General features: G+C 43.9%; 1 protein-coding gene and 1 long non-coding RNA gene across 3 annotated transcripts in view; one reads left to right on the top strand and one right to left on the bottom strand.

Annotated features, from left to right (window-relative positions):
* The window catches only part of LOC138663751 (uncharacterized), a 36,462-nt gene extending 34,457 nt beyond the window's left edge, over window positions 1-2,005 (bottom strand). Inside the window, exon 1 of the long non-coding RNA XR_011318230.1 lies at window positions 1,846-2,005. This is a non-coding gene — a long non-coding RNA (uncharacterized lncRNA). The remainder of the gene's footprint in view (window positions 1-1,845) is intronic.
* Window positions 2,006-2,043: 38 nt separating this feature from the next.
* Window positions 2,044-25,615, top strand: LOC138663741 (oocyte zinc finger protein XlCOF8.4-like). Of its 2 annotated transcripts, XM_069750071.1 has the most exons (7): window positions 2,044-2,102; window positions 11,830-11,976; window positions 12,106-12,285; window positions 12,368-12,491; window positions 12,575-12,672; window positions 16,747-16,837; window positions 23,579-25,615. In XM_069750071.1, exons 1-7 carry the CDS (start codon window positions 2,070-2,072, stop codon window positions 24,568-24,570), a joined length of 1,665 nt encoding a protein of 554 aa, XP_069606172.1. In that variant the 5' UTR covers window positions 2,044-2,069; the 3' UTR covers window positions 24,571-25,615. The 2 variants fall into 2 exon arrangements, with proteins under 2 accessions (XP_069606172.1, XP_069606171.1); XM_069750070.1 differs by lacking the exon at window positions 2,044-2,102 and having other exon boundaries at window positions 10,776-11,976.

Raw genomic sequence — 25,615 nt, 5'->3', positions numbered from 1 at the left:
CTCCGCCCCCACCTCCCCATGGGGCAGCGGATGCGCCGGAAAAATGCATCCGCTGCCTCCGTTGTGCGGCGCATTCACCGCTAGCGTCGGAATCTCGTCCCGACGCACTGCGACGGGCAGAATCAGACGCTAGTGGGAAAGTAGCCTAAGTTTCACAGATCCACGGAAAGTGGGGGCAAAGCTGAGGCCCTGGACCTGCGGGGGAGGGGAGAGGAAGAAAAGTCATAGTGGCATTTTCCTTTTGCCTGCCTGCATTGCCAGGCTGCAATTCAGCCTTTAGTGTCCAGACTTCCTGAAAATTGGAGCGGATCTCAATCAGCCTCCACAGCCATTTTCTGGAAGTCTGGACACTAGAAGTCAAGTTGCAGCTTGGGAATGAAGGCAGACATATGGAAAATGGCAGCCTACACTGCACCTCCCCCTCCCCAGTTCCAGGGCCTCAGCTTTGTCCCCACCCTCCGTTGACCAGTGAAACCTGCCTCCTGAACCTCTAATTGATTTATCACTGACAACAAAGCTTGGGGCACCTTGGCGGGATCAGAGATGGCAGGAAACAAAGCAGAGACCCTTTCAGGAAGAGATAGTGTGCTCAAATCCTGGGCAGCGGAGGGGTAGGGGGGCTTCTTTGGGGGCTTGCATAATGAAGGTGTGCACTTGGGGCATTGGCGTAAACTTTGGCGGAGATAAAGTAAAATGATTGACCGTCCGGCAGAGAAGGAAAAAAAAAAAACGCAATAAGAGGAAACACGTCTGGGCGTGACTATGGGGGAGCAGGCTTCGGCGAAGTGCAGAACCATACTGGAACCGCTACAGATCCACCCATTGATCACTTACAAAGGACTGCCGAAGTAAGTGGAACAGATTCACTGGACAACTGAAAGAAGGGAAAGGAGCCCTGGGCTGGGAGAGATACAAATCCTCACCTGGTGTGAGGGGGAATGGGGTATGTAGAGGGGCATCCAGGGAGCTGGTGTGAGGGGGTATGGGATACGTAGAGGGGCATCCAGGGGGTTGGTGTGAGGGGGTATGGGATATGTAGAGGGGCATCCAAGAAGCTGTGTGGCTGGTTTAAGAGGGCATGGGATATGTAGATGGGCATCCAGGGGGCTTGGGTGATGGGGTATGTAGAGGGGCATCCAGGAGGCTGTGTGAGTAGGCATGGGGTATGTAGAGGAGCATCCAGGGGGCTGGTGTGAGGTGGCATAGGGTATGCAGATGAGCATCAAGGGGGCTGTTGTGAGGTGGCATAGGGTATGCAGATGAGCATCAAGGGGGCTGTTGTGAGGGGGTTATGTAGAGGGGCATAATGTAGCCCCCTGGATGCCCCTCTACATACCCCATGCCCCCTCACACCAGCCCCCTTGATGCCCTCTACATACTCCATGCCCTCTCACACTAGCCCTCTGGATGCCCCTCTACATACCCATGCCCCCTAACACCAGCCCCCTGGATGCCCCTCTACATACCCCATGCCCCTTCAAACAAGCCCCCTGGATGCTGCTCTACATACCCCTTGCTCCCTCAAACCATGCAACACAGCCCCCTGGATGCCCCTCTACATACCCCATGCCCCTCCATTCACAACAGACCCCTGGATACCCCTCTGCATACCTCATGCCCCCTGGATGAGCCCCCTACATAACCCATGCCCCCTCAAACCAGTCCCCTGGATGCCCCCCTACATACCCCATGTCCCCCATTCACACCAGCCCCGTGGATGCCCCTCTGCATACCTCCTGGATGCCCCTCTACATACCCCATGCCCCCCCAAACCAGTCCCCTGAATGCCCTTCTACATACTTCATGTTCTACCCTCACACCAAATTACAACCTCAGAGCACTCACACCAATTCCCGTATCCTCATTCCCTTGACAAGGGTCCATGGTGCAGCCCTCTCCACGCTGCAGCCCCTCGGTCCGCTCCTCACAGGACTCCTCATTTCCCACGTCTCTTCCGCACCAGCAGCCTCAGCAAAACGCAGTTTCCTGCTATCGGATCTTCATTGTACTGAAAGAGGCCCCGCCCCTTCCGGTGACATCATGATGTCAAGGAATCACTCCTCTCCCTCATGAAATCGAGGAGTGCGGCTCTGCAGGTGGAGGTAGGTGCTGGGGCCTAGGGTATGTGCACACGCTGCGGATCCCATTGCGGAATATTCCGCAGCGGATTTACCGCGGTTCCCTCTGCGGGTTTTCACCTGCAGATTTCTATTGGAGCAGGGGCAAACACGCAGCGGAATCCGCAGAAAGAATTGACATGCTGCAGAAAATAAACCGCTGCGTTTCCGCACTGTGCGGATCCGCAGCAAAATCCACAGCGTGTGCACATATCCTAAGCCGCTGGTCACACTCGGCCATTTTTCCTCCCCATATAATAAATGGCCTTTCCCATCTCTGTGATGTTCCGTTTTCCATGTTTCCCCCCTGAATACACACGTCCCCCCCCCCAGTTGCTGGTCGCTGGGGTCTGACCTGTGACTCAGTGACCCTGAGATCGGACTCTGCAGTCCTGGGTGTCTGGGTGATATTATTTTCCCACAAGGTTTTTCTCTTATGTTTGCGGCTTTATTTCTAGTCTTTATTTTCGGCTTTGATGACTATTTTTGCGTTCTGTGGGGTTATGGTGACTAGGATGGCATTAGGGTCAGGAAAGATCAGCGCCCAGACCACGAGACGTATATTATGCTGCTCTACCAAAGAATGAAAAGCCGCCACACATAACCGTGATAATGTGCTAAGGACATATCATGAATAAATATCCCCTGCAGTCCTATGTAACGCCACAGATAATGTACTAGATGTAACCTGCAGTCCTATGTAATAACACAGATAACACGGTGATAACTGTGAGCACAGGTAATGTAGTAGATGTCCCATGCAGTCCTATGTAACACCATAGATAACAGTGATAACTCTGAGTACAGGTAATGTAGTAGATGTTACCTACAGTCCTATGTAAAACCACAGGTAATGTAGTAATATCCCCTGCAGTCCTATGTAGCACCACAGATAACACAGTGATAACTCTTTTGAATACAGGTAATGTAGTAGATGTCCCCTGCAGTCCTATGTAACACCACAGATAACACAGTGATAACTCTTTTGAATACAGGTAATGTAGTAGATGTCCCCTGCAGTCCTATGTAACCTGCATATACCGGTGATACCTCTCTGAGTCAGGACATCAGCACCGCAGCCAATAGTGGACACTGGGAGAAGAGGTGTAGACTTGTTACCTGGATCAGCATTGACATATGGATGTGTGTGGTTAGATGTCTCGCTGTTATCTGTGTTCCCATACCTTGGGTCAGGTACAGACTGGGGCTGAAATTCAGTCCTGGCATTTGAAATCGCACAGGCCCATGTTGTCTCCGTCCCGATGAACAAGATGGGATATATCTACTATATAATTGTCTAAGGGGTACTTCCGTCTGTCTTTCTGTCTGTCCCAGAAATCCTGCGTCGCTGATTGGTCTCGCCAGCTGCCTGTCCTTGCTGCCGCGATCAATCAGCGACGGCCAAAGCCCGGCCGAGAATTAGTCCCTCTCTACTTCCGTCCAGTCAGTGCTCGGCGCCCGCTCCATACTCCCCTCCACTCAGCGCTCACACAGGGTTAATGCCAGCGTTAACGGACCGCGTTATGCCGCGGGTAAGGCACTCCGTTAACCCCTTCCCGACCTTTGACGCACCGTATGCGTCATGAAAACCTGTGCCACTCCGACCTGTGACGCAGCATATGCGTCATGGCCAGATTTGGCTTCTGCAGGCCGGGTGAAAGGGTTAACTGTAATTTCACCCGGCCTGCAGGGAGAGGAGGAGTTGTACTTTACCCCAGGGGGGGTGGCTTTACCCCCCCCCCCCCCCCCCCCGTGGCTACGATCGCTCTGATTGGCAGTTGCACTTTCAACAGCCAATCAGAGCGATTTGTAATATTTCACCTAAAAAACTGGTGAAATATTAAAATCCAGCCATGGCCGATGCTGCAATACCATCGGCCATGGCAGGAAACACTGATGTGCACCCACCTCACCCCACCGATCGCCCCCCCAGCCCTCCGATCTGTGGTCCGCTCCCTTCCGTCCTGTGCTCCGCTCCCCCCGTGCTCCAATCCAACCCCCCTGCACTCCGATCCACCCCCCGCACTCCGATCCACCCCCCGTAGTCCAATCCACCCCCCCATGCTCCGATCCACCCCCCCATGTTCCGGTCCACCCCCCCGTGCTGCCCCCCCCCCCACGCCATCATACTTACCGAGCCTCCCGGGGTCCATCCGTCTTCTTTCCTGGGCGCCGCCATCTTCCAAAATGGCGGGCGCATGCGCAGTGCGCCTGCCTAATCTGCCGGCCGGCAGATCCGTTCCAATGTGAATTTTGATCACTGTGATAAAACCTCACAGTTATCAAAATAAAAAAAAACAGTAAATGCCCCCCTCCCCCCCCTTTGTCACCCCCATAGGTAGGGACAATAATAAAATAAAGAAATTTTTTTTCCACTAAGGTTGGAGTTAAAACTAGGGTTAGGGTACGGTATGTGCACACGTATTCTGCTCCTCTGCGGATTTTTCCGCAGCAGATTTGATAAATCCGCAGTGCTAAACCGCTGTGGATTTATCGCGGATTTACCGCAGTTTTTCTGCGCATTTCACTGCGGTTTTACAACTGCGATTTTCTATTGGAGCAGTTGTAAAACCGCTGTGGAATCCGCAGAAAGAAGTGACATGCTGCGGAATGTAAACCGCTACAATTCCATGCATGTGTACAGCGATTTTTGTTTCCCGTAGGTTTACATTGAACTGTAAACTCATGGGAAACTGCTGCGGATCTGCAGCGTTTTCCGCAGCGTGTGCACATACCTTTAGAATTAGGCTATGTGCACACGGTGCGGATTTGGCTGCGGATCCGCAGCAGTGTTCCATCAGGTTTACAGTACCATGTAAACATATGGAAAACCAAATCCGCTGTGCCCATGGTGCGGAAAATACCGCGCGGAAACACTGCGTTGTATTTTCCGCAGCATGTCAATTCTTTGTGCGGATTCCGCAGCGTTTTACACCTGTTCCTCAATAGGAATCCGCAGGTGAAATCCGCACAAAAAACACTGGCTATCCGCGGTAAATCCACAGGTAAAACGCAGTGCCTTTTACCCGCGGATTTTTCAAAAATGGTGCTGAAAAATCTCACACGAATCCACAACGTGGGCACATAGCCTTAGGGTTAGGGTTGGAATTAGGGTTGTGGTTAGGGTTAGGGGTGTGTTGGGGTTAGGGTTGTGGTTAGGGGTGTGTTGGGGTTAGGGTTGTGGTTAGGGTTATGACTACAGTTGGGATTAGGGTTAGGGGTGTGTTGGGGTTAGTTGGAGTTAGAATTGAGGGGTTTCCACTGTTTAGGCACATCAGGGGGTCTCCAAACGCAACATGGAGCCACCATTGATTCCAGCCAATCTTGTATTCAAAAAGTCAAATGGTGCTCCCTCACTTCCGAGCCCCGACATGTGCCCAAACAGTGGTTTACCCCCACATATGGGGTACCAGCATACTCAGGACAAACTGCGCAACAATTATTGAGGTCCAATTTCTCCTGTTACCCTTGAGAAAATAAAAAATTGCTTGCTAAAACATCATTTTTGAGGAAAGAAAAATGATTTTTTATTTTCACGGCTCTGCGTTGTAAACGTCTGTGAAGCACTTGGGGGTTCAAAGTGCTCACCACATATCTAGATAAGTTCCTTGGGGGGTCTAGTTTCTAAAATGTGGTCACTTGTGGGGGGTTTCTACTGTTTAGGCACACCAGGGGCTCTGAAAACGCAACGTGACGTCCGCAGACCATTCCATCAAAGTCTGCATTTGAAAAGTCACTACTTCCCTTCTGAGCCCCGACGTGTGCCCAAACAGTGGTTTACCCCCACACATGGGGTATCAGCGTACTCAGGAGAACTGGACAACAACTTTTGGGGTCCAATTTCTCCTGTAACCCTTGGGAAAATAAAAAATTCTGGGCTAAAAAATTATTTTTGAGGAAAGAAAACGTATTTATTATTTTCACGGCTCTGCGTTATAAACTTCTGTGAAGCACTTGAGGGTTCAAAGTGCTCACCACACATCTAGATTAGTTCCTTTGGGGGTCTAGTTTCCAAAATGGGGTCATTTGTGGGGGATCTCCAATGTTTATGCACACAGGGGCTCTCCAAACGCGACATGGTGTCCGCTAATGATTGGAGCTAATTTTCCATTCAAAAAGCCAAATGGCGTGCCTTCCCTTCCGAGCCCTGCCGTGCGCCCAAACAGTGGTTTACCCCCACATATGGGGTATCTGTGTACTCAGGACAAACTGGACAACAACATGTGTGGTCCAATTTCTCCTATTACCCTTGGCAAAATAGGAGATTCCAGGCTAAAAATCATTTTTGAGGAAAGAAAAATTATTTTTTATTTTCATGGCTCTGCGTTATAAACTTCTGTGAAGCACCTGGGGGTTTAAAGTGCTCAGTATGCATCTAGATAAGTTCCTTGGGGGGTCTAGCTTCCAAAATGGGGTCACTTGTGGGGGAGCTCCAATGCTTAGGCACACAGGGGCTCTCCAAACACGACATGGTGTCCGCTAACAATTGGAGCTAATTTTCCATTCAAAAAGTCAAAAGGCGTGCCTTCCCTTCCGAGCCCTGCCGTGTGCCCAAACAGTGGTTTACCCCCACATATGAGGTATCGGCGTACTCGGGAGAAATTGCCCAACAAATTTTAGGATCCATTTTATCCTATTGCCCATGTGAAAATGAAAAAATTGAGGTGAAAATAAATTTTTTGTGAAAAAAAAAGTACTTTTTCATTTTTATGGATCAGTTTGTGAAGCACCTGAGGGTTTAAAGTGCTCACTAGGCATCTAGATAAGTTCCTTGGGGGTCCAGTTTCCAAAATGGGGTCACTTGTGGGGGAGCTCCAATGTTTAGGCACACGGGGGCTCTCCAAACGTGACATGGTGTCCGCTAAAGAGTGCAGCCAATTTTTCATTCAAAAAGTCAAATGGCGCTCCTTCCCTTCCAAGCCTTGCCGTGCGCCCAAACAGTGGTTTACCCCCACATATGAGGGATCAGCGTACTCAGGACAAATTGGACAACAACTTTCGTGGTTCAGTTTCTCCTTTTACCATTGAGAAAATAAAAAAATTGTTGCTAAAAGATCATTTTTGTGACTAAAAAGTTAAATGTTCATTTTTTCCTTCCATGTTGCTTCTGCTGCTGTGAAGTACCTGAAGGGTTAATAAACTTCTTGAATGTGGTTTTGTGCACCTTGAGGGGTGCAGTTTTTAGAATGGTGTCACTTTTGGGTATTTTCAGCCATACAGACCCCTCAAACTGACTTCAAATGTGAGGTGGTCCCTAAAAAAAAAAATGGTTTTGTAAATTTCGTTGTAAAAATGAGAAATCGCTGGTCAAATTTTAACCCTTAACTTCCTAGCAAAAAAAAAATGAACATGAAGCCCAATATGTCATGAAAAAACAATCTCAGAACCGCTAAGATCCATTGAAGCGTTCCTGAGTTATTACCTCATAAAGGGATACTGGTCAGAATTGCAAAAAACAGCCAGGTCATTAAGGTCAAAATAGGCTGGGTCATGAAGGGGTTAACGCTGCTATTAACCCTGTGTGTCCCTAACTTTTTACTATTGATGCTGCCTATGCAGCATCAATAGTAAAAATATGTAATGTTAAAAATAATAAAAAAACAAAAAACCTGCTATTCTCACCTTCCGTAGTCCGCCCAGGCGCGCGCGGCTGCCGCCAGCTTCTGTTCCCAGAGATGCATTGCGAAATTACCCAGATGACTTAGCGGCAGATGCGCGCTCATCTCCACAGCTTCGCTGGATGCCGGAGGGTGAGTATATAACTATTTTTTATTTTAAGTATTTTTTTTAACGGGGACATGGTGCCCACACTGCTATATACTACGTGGGCTGTTATATATCGCGTGGCTGCTATATACTACCTGGTCAGTGTTAGATACTATGTGGGCTGTGTTATATACTGCGTGGGCTGTGCTATATATTATGTGGCCAGTGTTATATACTGCGTGGCCTGTGTTATATACTACGTCACCTGTGTTATATACTGCGTGGGCTGTATTATATAGTATGTGGGCTGTGCTGTATATTACGTGGCCAGTGTTATATACTGTTTGGGCTGTGTTATATACTATGTCGCCTGTGTTATATACTGCGTGGCTACTATATACTGCGTGGGCTGTGTTATATAGTACGTGGGCTGTTTTATATACTGCGTGGCCTGTGTTATATATTACGTCGCCTGTGTTATATACTACGTGGCTGCTATATACTGTGTGGGCTGTGTTATATAGTACGTGGGCTGTGCTATAACGTGGCCAGTGTTATATACTGTTTGGGCTGTGTTATATACTGCGTGGGCTGTGTTATATAGTATGTGGGCTGTGTTATACGCAGCCCACGCAGTATTATATAGTGTTTGGGATGTGTTATATACTGCGTGGCCACTGTTATATACTGCGTGGCCTGTATTAACGCATCGGGTATTCTACAATATGTATGTATGTATATAGCAGCCACATAGTAAATAGCACAGGCCACGTAGTATTTGTCTGCTATATACTACATGGCTCCTATATACTACGTGGCCTGTGCTATATACTATGTGGCTGCTATATACATACATACATATTCTAGAATACCCGATGCGTTAGAATTGGGCCACCATCTAGTTACTAATATTACCCTGGATGGAGGAAAGGAAGATTTTCTACAAGACCAATATTTCTAATGATACCCGTGGCATGCTGGGGCAAGTGACGGAGTCAGCGACTTTGTGCTCCGTCACAACTTTTCACAGTATGGATGTCTTGAGAATACCGATTCTGTTAACAACGTAGCAGACAAGGCAGCCCATGACCAGACAGGCCCTTCTGGCATTTGCTAGATCGCCAGTCCGGCCCTGCCTTGGGTGGTGTTTCCGATCCGGGATTTCACTAGAGGATGGTGGACCAGGATTTCAACTTTCTTTGACTCTTGTGTTCTATTATAAAAGGATGGGCCTCCACTCTATGCCATGGGTTACATACCCTAGCTGGAGCCCCTTTTCCCTTTTTTAGCCAGCACTTCTTTTTCATTTTAACGACCTAGTAAATGTTAATTTTTAATATAAACTCTCACGTTTTGCTGTAATTCAGTTGACATTGTGAGATCCTATGAATTTTGAGGAGGACATATATTCCCTCTATTGCTTTTTCTCCGTTGTATGGGGTGCCATCTACTGGCTAAGCATATACAGTATTTATATTTTAATTTCCATTTTTATCCAAGAAGTATAATTTCTCCTTGCAGAGATAGACATGCTAAGCATGCCGAGATGAGGAGGCTTAAAGCCGCAATGCTCCTCTGGGTAATATGCTAATTATGGAAATTGTCTCTTCAGAGAGGAAGAGAGCTAGAACTCTAGTGCCACCTATTGAAAGATAGCAATCCTACAAGTCAATGTTGACATTTTAATGAGCCTTGTCACATGACTTGGGATAATAGCCAAACCAGAATCTCAATTTGCAGACACTGTGTTTCGGGATATTGCCCCTTGTCAGTGCAAAGCAGAGATCTGGTTTGGCTGTATGAGAGGCGTCAGACCGTTATCCAAGAAGTATAATTTCTCCTTGCGGAGATCGATATGCTAAGCATGCCGAGATGAAGAGACTTAAAGCCGCAAAGCTCCTCTGAGTAATATGCTAATTATGCAAATTGTCTCTTCTTGGATAACTGTCTGACGCCTCTCACACAGCCAATCCAGATCTCCACTTTGCACTGACGAGGGGCAGTACCCCGAAACACAGTGTCTGCAAATTGATATTCTGGTTTGGCTATTATCCTAAGGCTAGGTTCACATTGCGTTAGTGCAATCCGTTTAGTGCATACGCTAACAGAATGCGCTAACGCAATGTCCAAAAAGGGATTGCGTTTGGCGATCCTGCTAGCGCAGATGCCCGATCTGCGCTAGCGAAGAACGGACCCTGAACGCTGCAAGCAGCGTTCGACGTCCGTCCGAAAATAACGGGACATCGCTGACGCATGCCAAAAAAGGCATACGTTAGCGATGCGTTAGCAATGCGTTAGTACATTGCGGTCAACGGGTGCGCTAAAGGATCCATTACATAGCGTTAATTGCGCCATGTAATGGATTCCGTTAGCGGACACCCACTAACGCAATGTGAACCCAGCCTAAGTCATGTGACAAGGCTCGTTAAAGGGTCAAATTTGACTTGTAGGATTGCTACCTTCCAATAGGTGGCACTAGAGTTCTAGCTCTCTTCCTCTCTGAAGAGACAATTTGCATAATTTCCATTTTTAAAATTATTGTTCTCTATCTAATGATTACCCCCAAAAGAAAGCAGATGCCCCCCCCCCTCCCCCAAAAGGATGGCACTTACCAGACCCTAAACAAAAAAGATGACGAGTGATTGGGCTCTCGCAATCTTTGCTGCCTTGATTTGCTTTTTACAGAATTTATTTAATTTTCTGTATTTATTTAATGCCTCATCTCTACCTACTTCCTTTAATTCTCTAAATGCTTTCTTTTTGGTCACTTATTGCGCCACTTACAGCTCTATTTAGCCACATTGGTTTCCTCCTATTTCTAGTATGTTTATTCCCATACGGTATATTCTGTGCACAGGTCCTATCCAGGATGCTAATAAACATTTCCCATTTTCTTTGTGTATTTTTATGTGTCAGGATATCGTCTGTTTATTACACCAAGATCAACTCTCATCCATTGGAAATTTGCCATCCTGAAGTTTAGTGTCCTTGTCACCCCTCTACTACACATCTTATTAAAGGATACATGAAAACGTACTATTTTATTACTCCCAACCCTTATACTTGATATTCGTTAACTTTTAGCTGCCTGGACACTTCCTGATTGAACCGCAACTATGGCTTATTTTTGAAGTAGGGCTTATATTTTAAGACCACTCCAAAAAGGCCAAAAATTCCTTCTAGGGCTTATCTTGGGGGGAAACAGGGTATCTACATTTCCTGATATGTAGAAAATATGAGAATTAATCCACAAACTTTACCATATCACACTTTTGGAATATTTATTTACCAGTAGCGCAGCAGGTAATTCTCCCCACCAAGACAGTGGCATTTAAAGGCCAGTGTTGGAGACTGATAGTGGCAATTATGTTAGTAATACAGAAGCGATAAGACGGTATTTTCAGTCCAAGTGCGGTTTACAAAATAATGGACCACACTTGGACCAATGTCCTATAATGCGGAAGTGCAGATAAGTGATTTTTTTTTTTCACTCAATGTGTGGGGAAAAAAATCTATCCCTTCACTGAATATTTATGACAGAACCTCTATCTCATTCGGTCTCCTGGTATAACAGGCTCCATGCCAGAAAGTTTGGGTCTAAAGTCTTCATTTTTGTTGTATTTTTTTTTTAAGTCACTTTTTCTTTTTTGCGTTGTAGCTATTTGCTCCTAATTCTTCAAAATGGTCTAAGTGGGTCATGATTTTTGCACAAAAGAAAAATGCTCTTGGGACAAAAAGTCTAAAGTTTTGCTAAATAACACAGGAATGAATTGGAGTACATTTCTGACAAAGTTTGTGAATTTTTACAAAGTTGCAGTTGATGAATCAGCCAAAAACATCCTCACTGATTAACAAAAAACAAAACAGGTGAACACTTATAAAATAGTCACATGACATACATGTCAGCCTCATTTCTGTGTTCGGTGATTGCATATAAAGTCTTCATTAATTGTATTATTATATGGGATTCCTTATGATGTTACATTGTCATCTTCTCCTCATTCAGGTCCCTACAATATCAGATCCTCTCAGTGGAGATCTTCTATATAAGAGAATTTTCCTGACTGACCCATCAATGGATATGAACAGGGACAAGATGGCGGAGAGGATATTACACCTCACCCTAGAGATCCTCTTCCGGCTTACTGGAGAGGTGAGAGATTCTGATGACGTCACATTACATCATTCTTATCTATGGGTATAACAGATGGACAGAACTGGAGAAGGGAGAACTCTGGAAATGTCTGTAGTGAGATCTATTAATGTGTCTCTCCATAACCAGGATTACACAGTAGTGAAGAAGACCTCTAGTGATCGCTGTCAGGACCCTGTGTCTGAGGTATGGGGAAGACCCCTGAGCCCAATCACAGAGCTTCCACCTCACCCTCTGATACATGAGGACATTAATGACCAGAAGATCCTAGAACTCACCTACAAGATGCTTGAGCTGCTGACTGGAGAGGTGACACTGCTGGGAATGCTGGGACATTATACAAGAATGCTATGAAGGGATTGAAGGATGACGGTATCATTGTATGTGTCAGGTTCCTATAAGGTGTCAGGATGTCGCTGTCTATTTCTCCATGGAGGAGTGGGAGTATTTAGAAGGACACAAAGATTTGTACAAGGGCGTCAAGATGGAGGTTCCCCAGCCCCTCACATCACCAGGTAATAGAAAGGGCTAAATACACACGGCCTATAATTATCTGTATGTAAAGAATGAATTCAGTCCCTGTATGTGTTTCCTCCAGATCTATCCAGTAAGAGGACAACACCAGAGAGATGTCCCCGTCCTCTTCTACCACAGGACTGTAAACAAGAAAATCCCAATGTTTCTCAGGATCATCAGGTAGATGGAGAGAAGGTGTCATGAGAGCTCCACTATGATGTGTAGATGGCTGTGACTGTCTTGTGTTCAATCTTGTTTTATCCACCACCAGTATTATATGTTTTACACTTGTTTAAGATTTAATTTGGCCAAGTGTGAGTAAAGATACCGTCACACTGAACAATATCGCTAGCGATCCGTGACGTTGCAGCGTCCTGGCTAGCGATATCGTTCAGTTTGACACGCAGCAGCGATCTGGATCCTGCTGTGATGTCGTTGGTCGCTGCAGAAAGTCCAGAACTTTATTTCGTCGCTGGACTCCCTGCAGACATCGCTGAATCGGCGTGTGTGACGCCGATTCAGCGATGTTTTCACTGGTAACCAGGGTAAACATCGGGTTACTAAGCGCAGGGCCGCGCTTAGTAACCCGATGTTTACCCTGGTTACCAGCGTAAAAGTAAAAAAAAAACAAACACTACATACTTACCTTCCGCTGTCTGTCCCCGGCGCTGTACTTCTCTGCACTGGCTGTGAGCGCCGGCCAGCCGGAAAGCACAGCGGTGACGTCACCGCTCTGCTTTCCGGCCGCTGTGCTCACAGTCAGTGCAGGAAAGCACAGCACCGAGGACAGACAGCGGAATGTAAGTATGTACTGTATGTTTTTTTTACTTTTACGATGGTAACCAGGGTAAACATCGGGTTACTAAGCGCGGCCCTGCGCTTAGTAACCCGATGTTTACCCTGGTTACCGGCATCGTTGGTCGCTGGAGAGCTGTCTGTGTGACAGCTCTCCAGCGACCAAACAGCGACGCTGCAGCGATCGACATCGTTGTCGGTATCGCTGCAGCATCGCTGAGTGTGAAGGTACCTTTAGAAACCCTGAACTCCAGTGAAACACATGATGTATTGACACTGTCTTCTCTACATCACATCCTCACACTATTGGTACTGCTCCCTTGGAAGCCGAGGACAATGACCCGTGATATAGTGTGGTGGAGGAGGTGAAAAAAGAAATCAAGAGAGGCCATAATAGTCAACAACAGAAAGTCTTTTACTGAAGTAGAAGCTGAAAATACATAACATAACTGCCATCGGACTGGATGGTATTCACATTTGGATTTGACAGAGTTTTTACATGGATGGTTACACATGGCAGCACTTTATATTTCTACTTCAATGCGATCTCATAGTCATATCAATCCATTTTTCTTACTTCCTTCACACTGGCTACATCAGCTTCCTTTTCAGATGCCCCCATGAGGTAAGACATAGAATGCCTTTTCTAAATCTTCCACACTTAGTTGACAACTTGCAATCAACCACTGCATCAGGGTGACTTTGTCCAGCCCACAGCAGTCTCAGGACTACCAATTGCTCTGCTCCTTGTTGTCCCCAATTTGGCTCGTGAGTGTGAGCCTCTCCCAGCTTCCTACTAAGGGCTCATACCCATATGCGAGAAAAAAAGGTTCCGTAATCTGGACCGAAAAAACGGACGAGTGTCATGCGACTACAATGTGTGTATAACGCGATTTTCACACCTATCATCTGATATACATCCGAGCGATTTTAAACATGAGCTTTTACATATAGCAGTTCTCTATGTCATGTACACATCGTTTTCAAAGGAAATATTCGTCAAAACACACATAGAAGAAAAGCCGGCAATTCTTGAATTCTTGTGCGCGTACAGTAAAATCACACTGACAGGTTAGAATAGAATAGATATATACACATAGAATACATATATATACTGCTCTGGCAAAAATTACGAGACCACTGCAAAATGTTCAGGTATGTTTGTAGGTATATTTTTGACTAAAATGTAAATTGTTCTTTTATTCTATAAGCTTCTGACAACATGTCTCTGAATTTTCAAGCAGTACATTTTGTATTTTTTTTTCTGAAAAAGAGAAATGGTCAAAATGAAGAAAAAAAAACAGTGCCATCAGACCTCAAATAATGCAAAGAAAGCAAGTTCATAATCATTTAGAAACAACAATACTAATGTTTTAACTCAGGAAGAGTTCAGAAATCAATATTTTCTGGAGTAACCATGATTTTTAATCACAGCTTTCATGCGTCTTGGCAAGCTTTCCACCAGTCTTTCACACTGCTTATGGCACAAAAATGTAAGCAGTTCTTCTTTGTTTGATGGCTTGTGACTATCCAGCATCCTCTTTGACGTGGTGACCTCCTAGTTTTTGCCAGAGCTGTATATAGATGTCTGTGACCTATATTCATTGCACAGAGAGATAGCTAGAAGAAAAGATGATAATACATCTGTCTGGTTCTGTAAATTCACTGCAGGAGCTGACAGGATAGAAGAGGTGGGTTACATACAGTAAATACAAAAAGAATAGGTAGATATATAGATGTCAGTGACACATACAATTAGTAGAGTATGTGTGCAAATTACTGTAGATGTATTTAATTAATAGATTATTTTACAGAAAAAAAGGGCATGGGCTTCTGTGCAATTTTCGCAACCAGCAGAGGGAAAGCAAATGACTGGGGGCAGATGTTTATGGCCTGGGAAGGGGGTAATACCCATGGAGCTTCCCAGGCTATTAATATCAGCTCACAGCTGTATACTTAGCCTTTACTGGCTATTAAAATGAGAGACCCCCAAATAAATGACTTGGGGTCCCCCCCATAATTGTCAACCAGCAAAGGCTATGCAGACCGCTGCAGGCTGAAATTAATAGCCTAGGAAGGGGCCATAGATATTGCCCCTTGGCTAAAAACATCAACTCTCAGCCACCCAGAAAAGGCGCATCTCTAAGATGCACCAATTCGGCACTTGGCCTATCTCTGCCTGTAGCAGTGGCAAGTGAGGTAATAGTTGTGGGGTTGATGTCACCTTTGCATTGTAAGGTCACATCAAGCCCACAGCTTAGTAATGGAGAGGTGTCAATAAGACACCTATCCATTCCTAAATCTATAGGTGTTACATGTTAAATAAAGACACAGAATAAAATATTTTAATGAAATAAACCACAACACAGTTTTCCCATTTTATTATTACTCCTAATCCATGCGACGCCCTCGATCTCCTGTAATAAAAATTACAAATCAACAATATACCATACCTGTCCGTTGTTGTGTCCCATGCCGTAATCCATATCTGAGGTATATACTATTTTCAACCAGGACGGTGCCAAGATGCGACCGCCCTGGCTGAAAACTACTGGTGAATGAGGAGATGCTGTGAGCGGAGCTTCAGTGACTAGCTGCACTCCCTCACAGCCTGAACTGCGGTAACCTCTGGACCATGGGAAAATGCCAGTGCATTTTCCCACGTTCCTGAGGTCATCACAGTTCAGCATGGCGGCGAACGGCAGCTTCAGTGACTAGTGGTGCCGTCACTGATGCTGCGCTGCCTCACAGCCTGACCTGCGCTGAACTCTGGAGCGTGGGAAAATGCACTGGCATTTTCCTACGGTTCAGAGGTTACCAGTCCAGAGAACTACCGGCTTTTCAAAGGACACCGATGCATAAAAAACGCACAGCACTCGCATGGTGCGAGTGCTGTGCGTTTTTTTTTCTCTCATCCCCTGACTTGCATTGGCGAGTCTCGTCCAAGATACGCAGCAAATGGCAGCATGCTACGATTTTTTTTTTTTTCTCAGTCCGATTTCAGCTGAGAAAACGCAGATGAGATGTAACCCATTGAATAACATTGGTCAGAGTGCAATCCCATTTTTTGTCTTTCGGATTGCACTCATCCATTTTTCTCGCAAATGAGTATGAGCCCTAACCTGTAATCCCTTCCAAGATAATGCTTCTGCTACGTTTTCTGGATTCCTGTCCTTCTCCACTGTTTCTCCCTGCCATGTCCTGCTATTTTATTGTGAAGCCATAAATAAATAAAGAACGGACCTTTTGTACGGACGGTGAGTGCTCTTCTTTTTCTTCATGCTTTTCATAAATCAATAAAGTAACTGAGAAAGGCAGCAATGTAACATATTACATGATCTTCAGGGGGTTCTGATCATTCTTACACTTGTTAATGAGACTTGTGAAGAAGGCAGGTTTACAATTGATCATAGATGTGAGTTCTGCAACTGTCTGTGACTTTTACAATATTTGTTTTAGGGTGAAGATCTGACCTATATTGATACTACAGGGACATATGTGAAGGCTGATGAGTGGTGTAAAGAGGAGATTTCTACAGATAACCACCCAAGTGAGTAGTAGCTTCTGTATTTACGTATTGACCGGTTGGACCAATTATGTGTTTAATTTTGTAGACTTTCTATTGAATCTGCACTCTGTCCTGTGCCCATGCCTCACAAGCTATGCACTACTCAGTTGCCTATTTGTCACGATTCTACCAGTCACAGTGTCCTAAGGATGCTGTGAGTGACAGCTCAGCCACCCTTAGGATCAGGGGCATTCTGGGCTGTCAATATTGTGAGTGACAACTCAGCTGTCCAATCTGGCTTGTACGGCAGGGTTTCTTCCAGGTGTCACCTGTTCAGAGTGATTATCTGGTATTTCGCTGGATGGCAATGGTCAGACATATCCTTGCTCGGTGGTGTGTTTACTCTGTACTGCTTTTCTGATCTGCGTTGCCAGACCTTGATTTTGCCTTTTGACTACTCGTTTGTATTATCCCTTTTGCCCTGATGTACTCTGACTTTAGCTGCCTGACCTCGGATTTTGCCTCTGACTGTTCATTTTTTTTGTATTCCTTTGTCTTTGATGTACTATTCTGGCACTTGATCTTGGACTACTGATCTTCCCTGCCGCACGGCTTGTCCACGAGTAGTGATTCAGCATCACATAACATTTGGATCCCATTCACACGCATTGTAATCAGGTGGCAAATCTGGCCCAAATGATTCAGTATCTAGCTAAACAGCACCAGAACCTTGAATCATTACAGTTGCAGGACCAGGAAAAGGTGTCTTGCTGTGTGAAAGCTCACTAGCTCTTTGTTGCCGGCGGTGACTGTGACATCTGTACCTTCAGACGTGCAGTTGACCTCCTCTGAATGCGTAACTCTTCCTGATACATTTCTGGAAAAGAAGACACAGTTTGAGTTTTCAGCAAGAGCTGTAGGTTAGTTTTTACCCTGCTACCTCAGTCTTCAAGCGATGAGCACCAGGAGGTGGGAATACTTATATACCTTCTGCAAGGCAGTTCCCAGACCTTGTTGTTTTCACTGTCCCAACAGGCCCCAGAACAGGTTTCTGTTGATGCATTCTTTGACAACTTAGGTTTAATTTATGACAAACCTGAGAGATTCTGGGTCACTATGGCTAAGATCATGAACCTGACATAGGGGACCTGCACCGCTGAGTACTACAGCACCGAATTCCAGCAAAGGTCCACCAGAGTTCAGTGGAATGATGCGTCCCTCAGGTGCCAATTCATTAAAGGCCTTTTTGAAGCCCTTAAAGGGACTCTGTCAGCTCAAATTGGAGTGATATTAAAATGATTTCTTACCGGTCCTATGATCTTACCGGAACATAGCAAAATACTTTCGGGACATAGTACGCGGGCGCATGCGCAGTAATGCTTTTCAGCTTTGCTCGCAGTAGGGAAAAGCATACTGCGCGTGCGCCACCGAAGACTGCATGGCGCACGCGCCAACTATGGCGCACTCACACTCTTATTCCCGAAAATAATGCGGGAAAACAGGGACGGACGGGGTGGAGAAATAAAGAGGAAAGAGGATACGCCGCCCATCTGACCGGTAAGAAATCATTTTAATATCCCGCCAATTTGAGAGTCCCTTTAAGTACACTCTGGTTCTTCATGATTGCCCTTGCTCTTTGTCGGAGGCCATGACCCAGGCTATAAGGATGGACCACAGAATTTTGGAGAGACGTGGTGGGCAAGCAGCAGGGTTCCTGTTATACTGCTCGGAGCGGGTCTGTTCACATGTGATGGAGGTTGGAGTTGCCGGTTCTTGTTCTGTGGATCCGGAAGGGTTATAAGCATTTTTAACGTCAGTGTTTATTCGAAAATCTTGTCATACCATTTGGGTTAACCAATGCACCAGTAGTATTTCACAACTTTATAAATTATATTTTTTCTGATTGCATCGGAAGATTTTTTTCTGATTTATCTTGATATTTTTATTTTTTTGCCCGATTTGGATTCTCACCAGGAACATATCTGTGCAGCAGTAGAAATGTTGAGAGAGAATTCTTTTTACGAAAATTGAGAAATATTATCACCAAAGGTCCCAAATCATATATGAAGGATAAAAAACTCAATATAGCACTGTCAGGAATAGGTAAATAATCCACCACCAGAGAGTATAATCCTTAAGGCTATTGTGACATATCTGGTGAAATCCTGTACAGTTCTGAGTAGATTGGTGTTTATTTTGTTTCTCTATCTTTTTTTCTAGCCTGAGTTATGAGGAGAAAGGTAAAGGCAGGCAACACCGAAATTCGCACTTTTTCCGAACTTTGAAAATCAATTAAAACAAAAAAAAATCTAGAATTTTTTTTCTTCTTCACATTTTGCTTTCTCTGACATACTATTACCAAATAGCAAAATCTCAAAAGAATTAAAAATATAGAGGTAAAAATCATTGGTTCACTTGACATGGAATGACCCTCAGAAGCAATGGCTGCTGTTCCCTTCACAGTGTCATAATAAGACCACAATGTAACAGGAACAATCCCACAATACCCTAGGAACTTCCCATAATACATTGCAAATTAAACCAGAATGTAAACATTAAACTGCCAGCAGATGGTGCTGTTACCTTACAATATAAAATATAGGAAGGATTAATACACACAAAAATTACAATGTCTGTAATAACGGAGACATAAATATGACTAAAATTTAGACAGCAATTATATTGCTGGACAGAATACTACCTAAGAAGGATATATAAATTCTATTAGATTGGAAGTTGGAATGGGGAGGAGAAGAAGAAGATCATACAAGGGGAGAAGACAAAGGGAGGACAGGGTGGAGAGGAGTAAGGTGGAGTGATGGAAATTTTTAGTCCATATTTTCCCTATTCGGAAGGATGAATAGTGGGGATCAAACAAGTGTCTACGGGGGGTGACCAAATCAATTATTTCCCAGTATTGTGAAGTCTTTTCTCTCATGAAAATAAGGAAAAGAATTTTGGTGAGTTCCTAAAGAGAATCCATGGTTGCCACAACAGAACAAACTTTGTTGTCACCCACTACTTCTGTTAATAGATCTTCCATATGACAAATATACGAAATTTTGTCCTGGCATTCTGACAGATGGAGTGACTGATGTCCGCAACTGTCTGGGTAATATTGTACGTGCTGCCGCCAAGCAGAATCTCAAAAGACTACTTTTCTATGTACCTAGAGGGCCTGGGAGCATAGATAAGAGGGCAGTCCTGGGGGAGGGATTGTTTCTTTCCCCTGAGATTTTACAATATGCATTAATTACCCCATCCCAAAAAGGTCTGATGTGGTCACAATCCCACAAAATGTGCAACATCATATAATGCTGTTTTTAAACCAGGTATCAGTACTTTTGGCAGTGTGGAAAGGTGCCAAGTCCTTTTGGAGAATGAAATTTCCATCTCCAAAAAGCTTGTCGGCAGAGGGAAGCATGAAGTGGCTTTGTGTTGTGAATTCTGTGGTCAAGCTCCCTCCTGTGGTCATGAGTGGTACTTCGGCTGGTTCTGTCTATGAGCTTCCTCTGGTGGATGTGAGTGGGGCTGCGGCTTCTGAGTTTCCTTCCTCAGGTGACGAGGTTAAGTCGTTAGGTGCTGCTCTATTTAACTCCACCTAGTTCTTTGTTCCTGGCCTCCAGGCAATGTTCCAGTATTGGTCTTGCTATCTCCTGGATCGTTCTTGTGGCCTGTCTGCCCTGCATAAGCTAAGTTTTGCTTATGTTACTTTTGTTTGCTATATTTTCTGTCCAGCTTGCTATATTGGTTTTTCTTGCTTGCTGGAAGCTCTGAGACGCAGAGGGAGCACCTCCGTACCGTTAGTCGGTGCGGAGGGTCTTTTTGCCCCCTCTGCGTGGTTGTTTGTAGGTTTTTGTGCTGACCGCAAAGCTATCTTTCCTATCCTCGGTCTATTTAGTAAGTCGGGCCTCACTTTGCTAAAATCTATTTCATCTCTGTGTTTGTATTTTCATCTTACTCACAGTCATTATATGTGGGGGGCTGCCTTTTCCTTTGGGGAATTTCTCTGAGGCAAGGTAGGCTTATTTTTCTATCTTCAGGGCTAGCTAGTTTCTCAGGCTGTGCCGAGGCGCCTAGGTTTTGGTCAGGAGCGCTCCACGGCTACCTTTAGTGTGGTATGATAGGTTTAGGGATTGCGGTCAGCAGAGTTCCCACGTCTCAGAGCTCGTCCTATGTTAGTAACTAACAGGTCACTTGTGTGCTCTTAACCACTAGGTCCATTGTGGTTCTGAATCACCTGTTCATAACAGCTTTGGTCTTGATAAAACACAGTGGACCTACACCAGCAGATGACATGGCTCCCCAAACCATCACTGATTGTGGAAACTTCATACTAGACCTCAAGCACTAGACCTTGGATTGTGTGCCTCTCCACTCTTCCTCCAGATTCTGGTACCTTGATTTTCCAAATGGAATGCAAAATTTACTTTCATCTGAAAACAACGCCTTGGACAACTGAGCAACAGCCCAGTTCTTTTTCTCCTTGGCCCAGGTAAGATGCTTCTGGCGTGGTCTATTGGTCATGAGTGGCTTGACACAAGGAATGCAACACTTGTAGCCCATGTCCTGGATACGTCTGTGTGGTGGTTCTTGAAGCAATGACTCCAGCAGCAGTCCACCCCATGTGAATCTCCCCCAATTTTTGAATGGCCTTTTCTTAACAAGCTTTTCAAGGCTGCAGTTATCCTGGTTTTTTGTGCACCTTTTCTACCACACTTTTTCCTTTCCATTATGCTTGGATACAGCACTCTGTGAAGAGCCAGCTCCTTTAGCAATGACCTTTTTTTTTCTTTAGCAATGATCTTTTCAGGCTTACCCTCCTTGTGGAGTGTGTCAGTGACTGCCTTCTGGACATCTGTCAAGTCAGCAGTCTTCCCCATGGCCATGATTGTGAAGCCTACTGAAATAGACTAAGGCTATGTTTCAACGGTCAGTAAACGCTTCCAATTGGATGCTGCTTACAGCCGCAGCGGCCAGACAATGCAGCCTCCGGCGTCACTGCTTATACGCACATGCGGCACGTCTTTCTAGACTGCAGCATGTCAATTTATCTTGCGGAGTAGCTCAGTCTTCGCAAGATAAATATCACAGTCCAATGTAAAGGATGCTGTGATTCCGCATGGTTCAATGAACACATGCAGAATCACCGCGCGTACAAAAGCCGGCAGCGCTTTGGATGGAGTGGACATGTGCTGCATCCAAAGTTCCGCCAATACTGACCGTGGAAACCTACCCTCAGGAACCTTTTTAAACGCTTTGCTTGTGTTTTTTGCTAATTATCCTAATTTACTGAGATAATGACTTTTGGGTTTTCATTGGCTGTAAGCCATAATCATCAACATTAACAGAAATAAACACTTGAAATAGATCACTCTGTTTGTAATTACTCTGTAATATGAGTTTCACTTTTTTGTTGAAGAACTGAAGTAAATTAACTTTTTGATGATATTCTAATTTAGTGAGAAGCACTTGTACTAATGCTCACAATCACAAAATGAAGCTAGTTGTCTAAACGAAGAGTTGTCAGAGTGGCTAGTCTGCCATGTACGTGGTTAGATTGTGAGACCTCATGCATCATGCAGCATCCCCACCCGCGCTGCCATGGTCTCTATTAATGCAGCTGGTTTGAAGTGAAGTGCAGGATCATGCCAACTACATTACAGCATAATCATGTGACAGTTAGCAAATATATGGTACGTACAAATATAATTTTTCTAGATCAGCTTTATATTTGTTGTGCCCCATTTTTTATTGAAATCCTTCTTTGTTTTTTATATAAGCTTAAGTACTTTTGGCAAAGAAGCGTAGCTCATCTTGATGCAGAAATGGCCAAACATTTCTTTATGGAATATAAAATACATTTAATGTAACTTAAACTGGATGATTATTATTATATCCCAAAGACCAGATGCTGGCTGTCATAATAGGATAATGACACTGCTTTAATTAATTTTCAGGTGTACCAGCTCTCCTATATGGCTTAAAAGTAGTGATGAGTGAGTGTACTCGTTGCTCAGGTTTTCCTCCGAGGATTTGTTATTGCTCGGATTTATAGTTTTCATCGCCTCAGTTGCATGGTTTACTTCAGATAAGCTGAATACATGTGGGAATTCCCTAACAAACAGGCATTCCTCACATGTATTCAGCGTATCTGGAGGCCATAAATCATGCAACTGAGGTGAAGAAAACTATATCTCCAAGCAATAACAAATACTCGGAGGTCACCCGAGCGTGCACGGGAAAACCCGAACGAGTACACTTGCACATCACTACTTAAAAGCCAATATTTCACTTGTCCTCCTTTAATTTTTAATTAACTAATTTCTCTTTGATTATTATTTTTGATATTCAAAATACATACAAAAATGCATGTACTCCTCCAACCTTACACCTCCTCTAAAGTCGTGGCTTCAGTGTACACTACCATCTTGCTCCTCCACTTTGCCGTCTGTGCTATAGTTCATGTAGATGTCAGGGAGTGTATGACACAGACACCACCTAATAGCACTGACTTACAGGCCTCTTTTATGATTCTCCACTGAACATTACATTACAAAAATTTGGTGACAAGCACAGTGAAACATAAAGCTATAAAAGAAAAAGCTAGCATTAGATGAGAAGTTAATTGTACAACTTTTTTGCTTAATATCATAATCTACTAGTCCTTGCATTGAAGTATACAGTTTGTTTCCATGTCTTCATCAGCTAATAATTGAATTTAAATCCAATTTGTTTCTAAAGGCAGCATTTCTAAAAAAAATATTTTTTTTTTCTTGGCAGATGACTGTGCGTCAGAGGGACATTTGACATATACTGATTTTGAAGCATCTGATTATGGTATCATACCATATATATATGAAGATTATGACTTAATTCCAGATATATCGCCAGCACTTCACATCAAAAATCTATCATCTATTCCTTATAAAAAGGTTTCATCTTCTGAGTCATTACAGACAGTTAAGGAAAATTATAATAACAAAAGGAATTCTGAACATCAAACAGCTCATACAGGGGAGAAACCATTTTTATGTTCAGAATGTGGGAAATGTTTTACCAGGAAGACAAATCTTACTCTACATCAGAGAGTTCACACAAGGGAGAAGCTACTTTCATGTCAAGAATGTGGGAAATGTTTTACATGCAAAGGACGTCTCGATAAACATAAAAACAGTCACACAGGGGAGAAGCCATTTTCATGTTCAGAATGTGGGAAATGTTTTACTAACAAAGCAAATCTGACTATACATCAGAGATGTCACACAGGGGAGAAGCCATTTTCATGTTCAGAATGTGGGAATTGTTTTACTTACAAACGAGATCTCATTAAACATAAAAGCACTCACACAGGGGAGAAGCCATTTTCATGTGCAGAATGTGGGAAATATTTTACCTACAAAACAAATCTTGTTTCACATAAGAAAACTCACACAGGAGAGAAGCAATTTTCATGTTCAAAATGTGGGAAATATTTTCTCAAGAAATCATATCTTACTGTACATCAGAGAAGTCACACAGGCGAGAAGCCATTTTCATGTTCAGAATGTGGGAAATGTTTTACTAACAAAGCAAATATGAGTATACATCAGAGATGTCACACAGGGGAGAAACCATTTTCATGTTACGAATGTGGAAATTGTTTTACTTACAAACGAGATCTTGTTAAACATGAAAGCACTCACTCGGGGGAAAAGCCATTTTCGTGTCCAGAATGTGGGAAATATTTTACCAACAGAACAAGTCTTATTGCACATCAGAAAATTCACACATAGGAGAAGCCATTTTCTTGTTCAGAATGTGGGAAATGTTTTAACAAGAAATCAAATTTGGTCGTACATCAAAAATGTCACACAGGGGAGAAAACATCTTCATGTCCAGACTGTAGGAAATGTTTTACTTGCAAAGGAGATCTCATTAGACATAAAAAAAAACTCACACAGGGAGAAGCCATTTTCTTGTTCCGAATGTGGGAAAGGTTTTACCAAGAAATCAAATCGTGCTGTACATCTGACAATTCACACAATATAATCCATTTTTATGTACAGAATGTAGGAATTGTAGTTCCTGTGAATCAAAGAATACACACAGAGGAGAAGACATTTGGACATTGAGAATATGGAAATGTTTAACAAAGAAATTATATTTTGTTAAACATCAGACAAATTACACAGGGAAATAGCCATTTCTTATTTTATAAAATTATTTTATTAATGAATTAAATAAGTAAAGTTACAGTAAAAGTTAAACTACAAGTCTAAAAGGGAAAGCAATTTAGAACATTAAATGATAATGATTAGGAAATGTACTGTATGCAGTGACCAATAACCATCAGCAAGTAGAATGGATATAACAATCCTAAATATTTCACCATGTATACAGAATACTTTACAGTCATGTGATCACTATAGCTGCATCTTAAAGGAGTTGACCAGCACTTCTCTGGTATTCATGATCGGGACTGTTGCTGAGGCAAACGTCAGACACCAAACATGTCACATCTAATGATTATGGAGTCTCATTAATCAGATGAGACCAAGTGGGGACTGGATGATCCCCTCTTTTACTGTCCTAATCAAGTTCAACAGCATCTACCCACATGTGATACCAGATCACATGAAAAAGAGAGGCGTCAAACCACCTCTTTGCAACTTGTAACCAAAGGTTAATACACATCTGCCCTAAAATACTAGCATCCATCTGTTTGTATTTATATCTTTATTGTTTATATGATAAGATATTGCCTTAGAACCTGTATAGTTAAGGGACAGCTAGTATGCAGTTTGTATAGAAATAATAAAGTAGTAATTACATTATGTA

Source organism: Ranitomeya imitator, chromosome 2, assembly GCF_032444005.1.
Source record: "Ranitomeya imitator isolate aRanImi1 chromosome 2, aRanImi1.pri, whole genome shotgun sequence".
Lineage (NCBI taxonomy): Eukaryota > Metazoa > Chordata > Amphibia > Anura > Dendrobatidae > Ranitomeya > Ranitomeya imitator.
This window is presented reverse-complemented; position numbering and strand designations above follow the sequence as displayed.

Coding starts and splice junctions, on each gene's coding strand:
- LOC138663741 (XM_069750070.1), top strand. CDS start 11,785: ATGGGATTCCTTATGATGTTACATTGTCATCTTCTCCTCATTCAGGTC. Junction 11,977..12,105: donor TCTTCCGGCTTACTGGAGAG/GTGAGAGATTCT, acceptor CTCCATAACCAG/GATTACACAGTAGTGAAGAA. Junction 12,286..12,367: donor TTGAGCTGCTGACTGGAGAG/GTGACACTGCTG, acceptor TGTATGTGTCAG/GTTCCTATAAGGTGTCAGGA.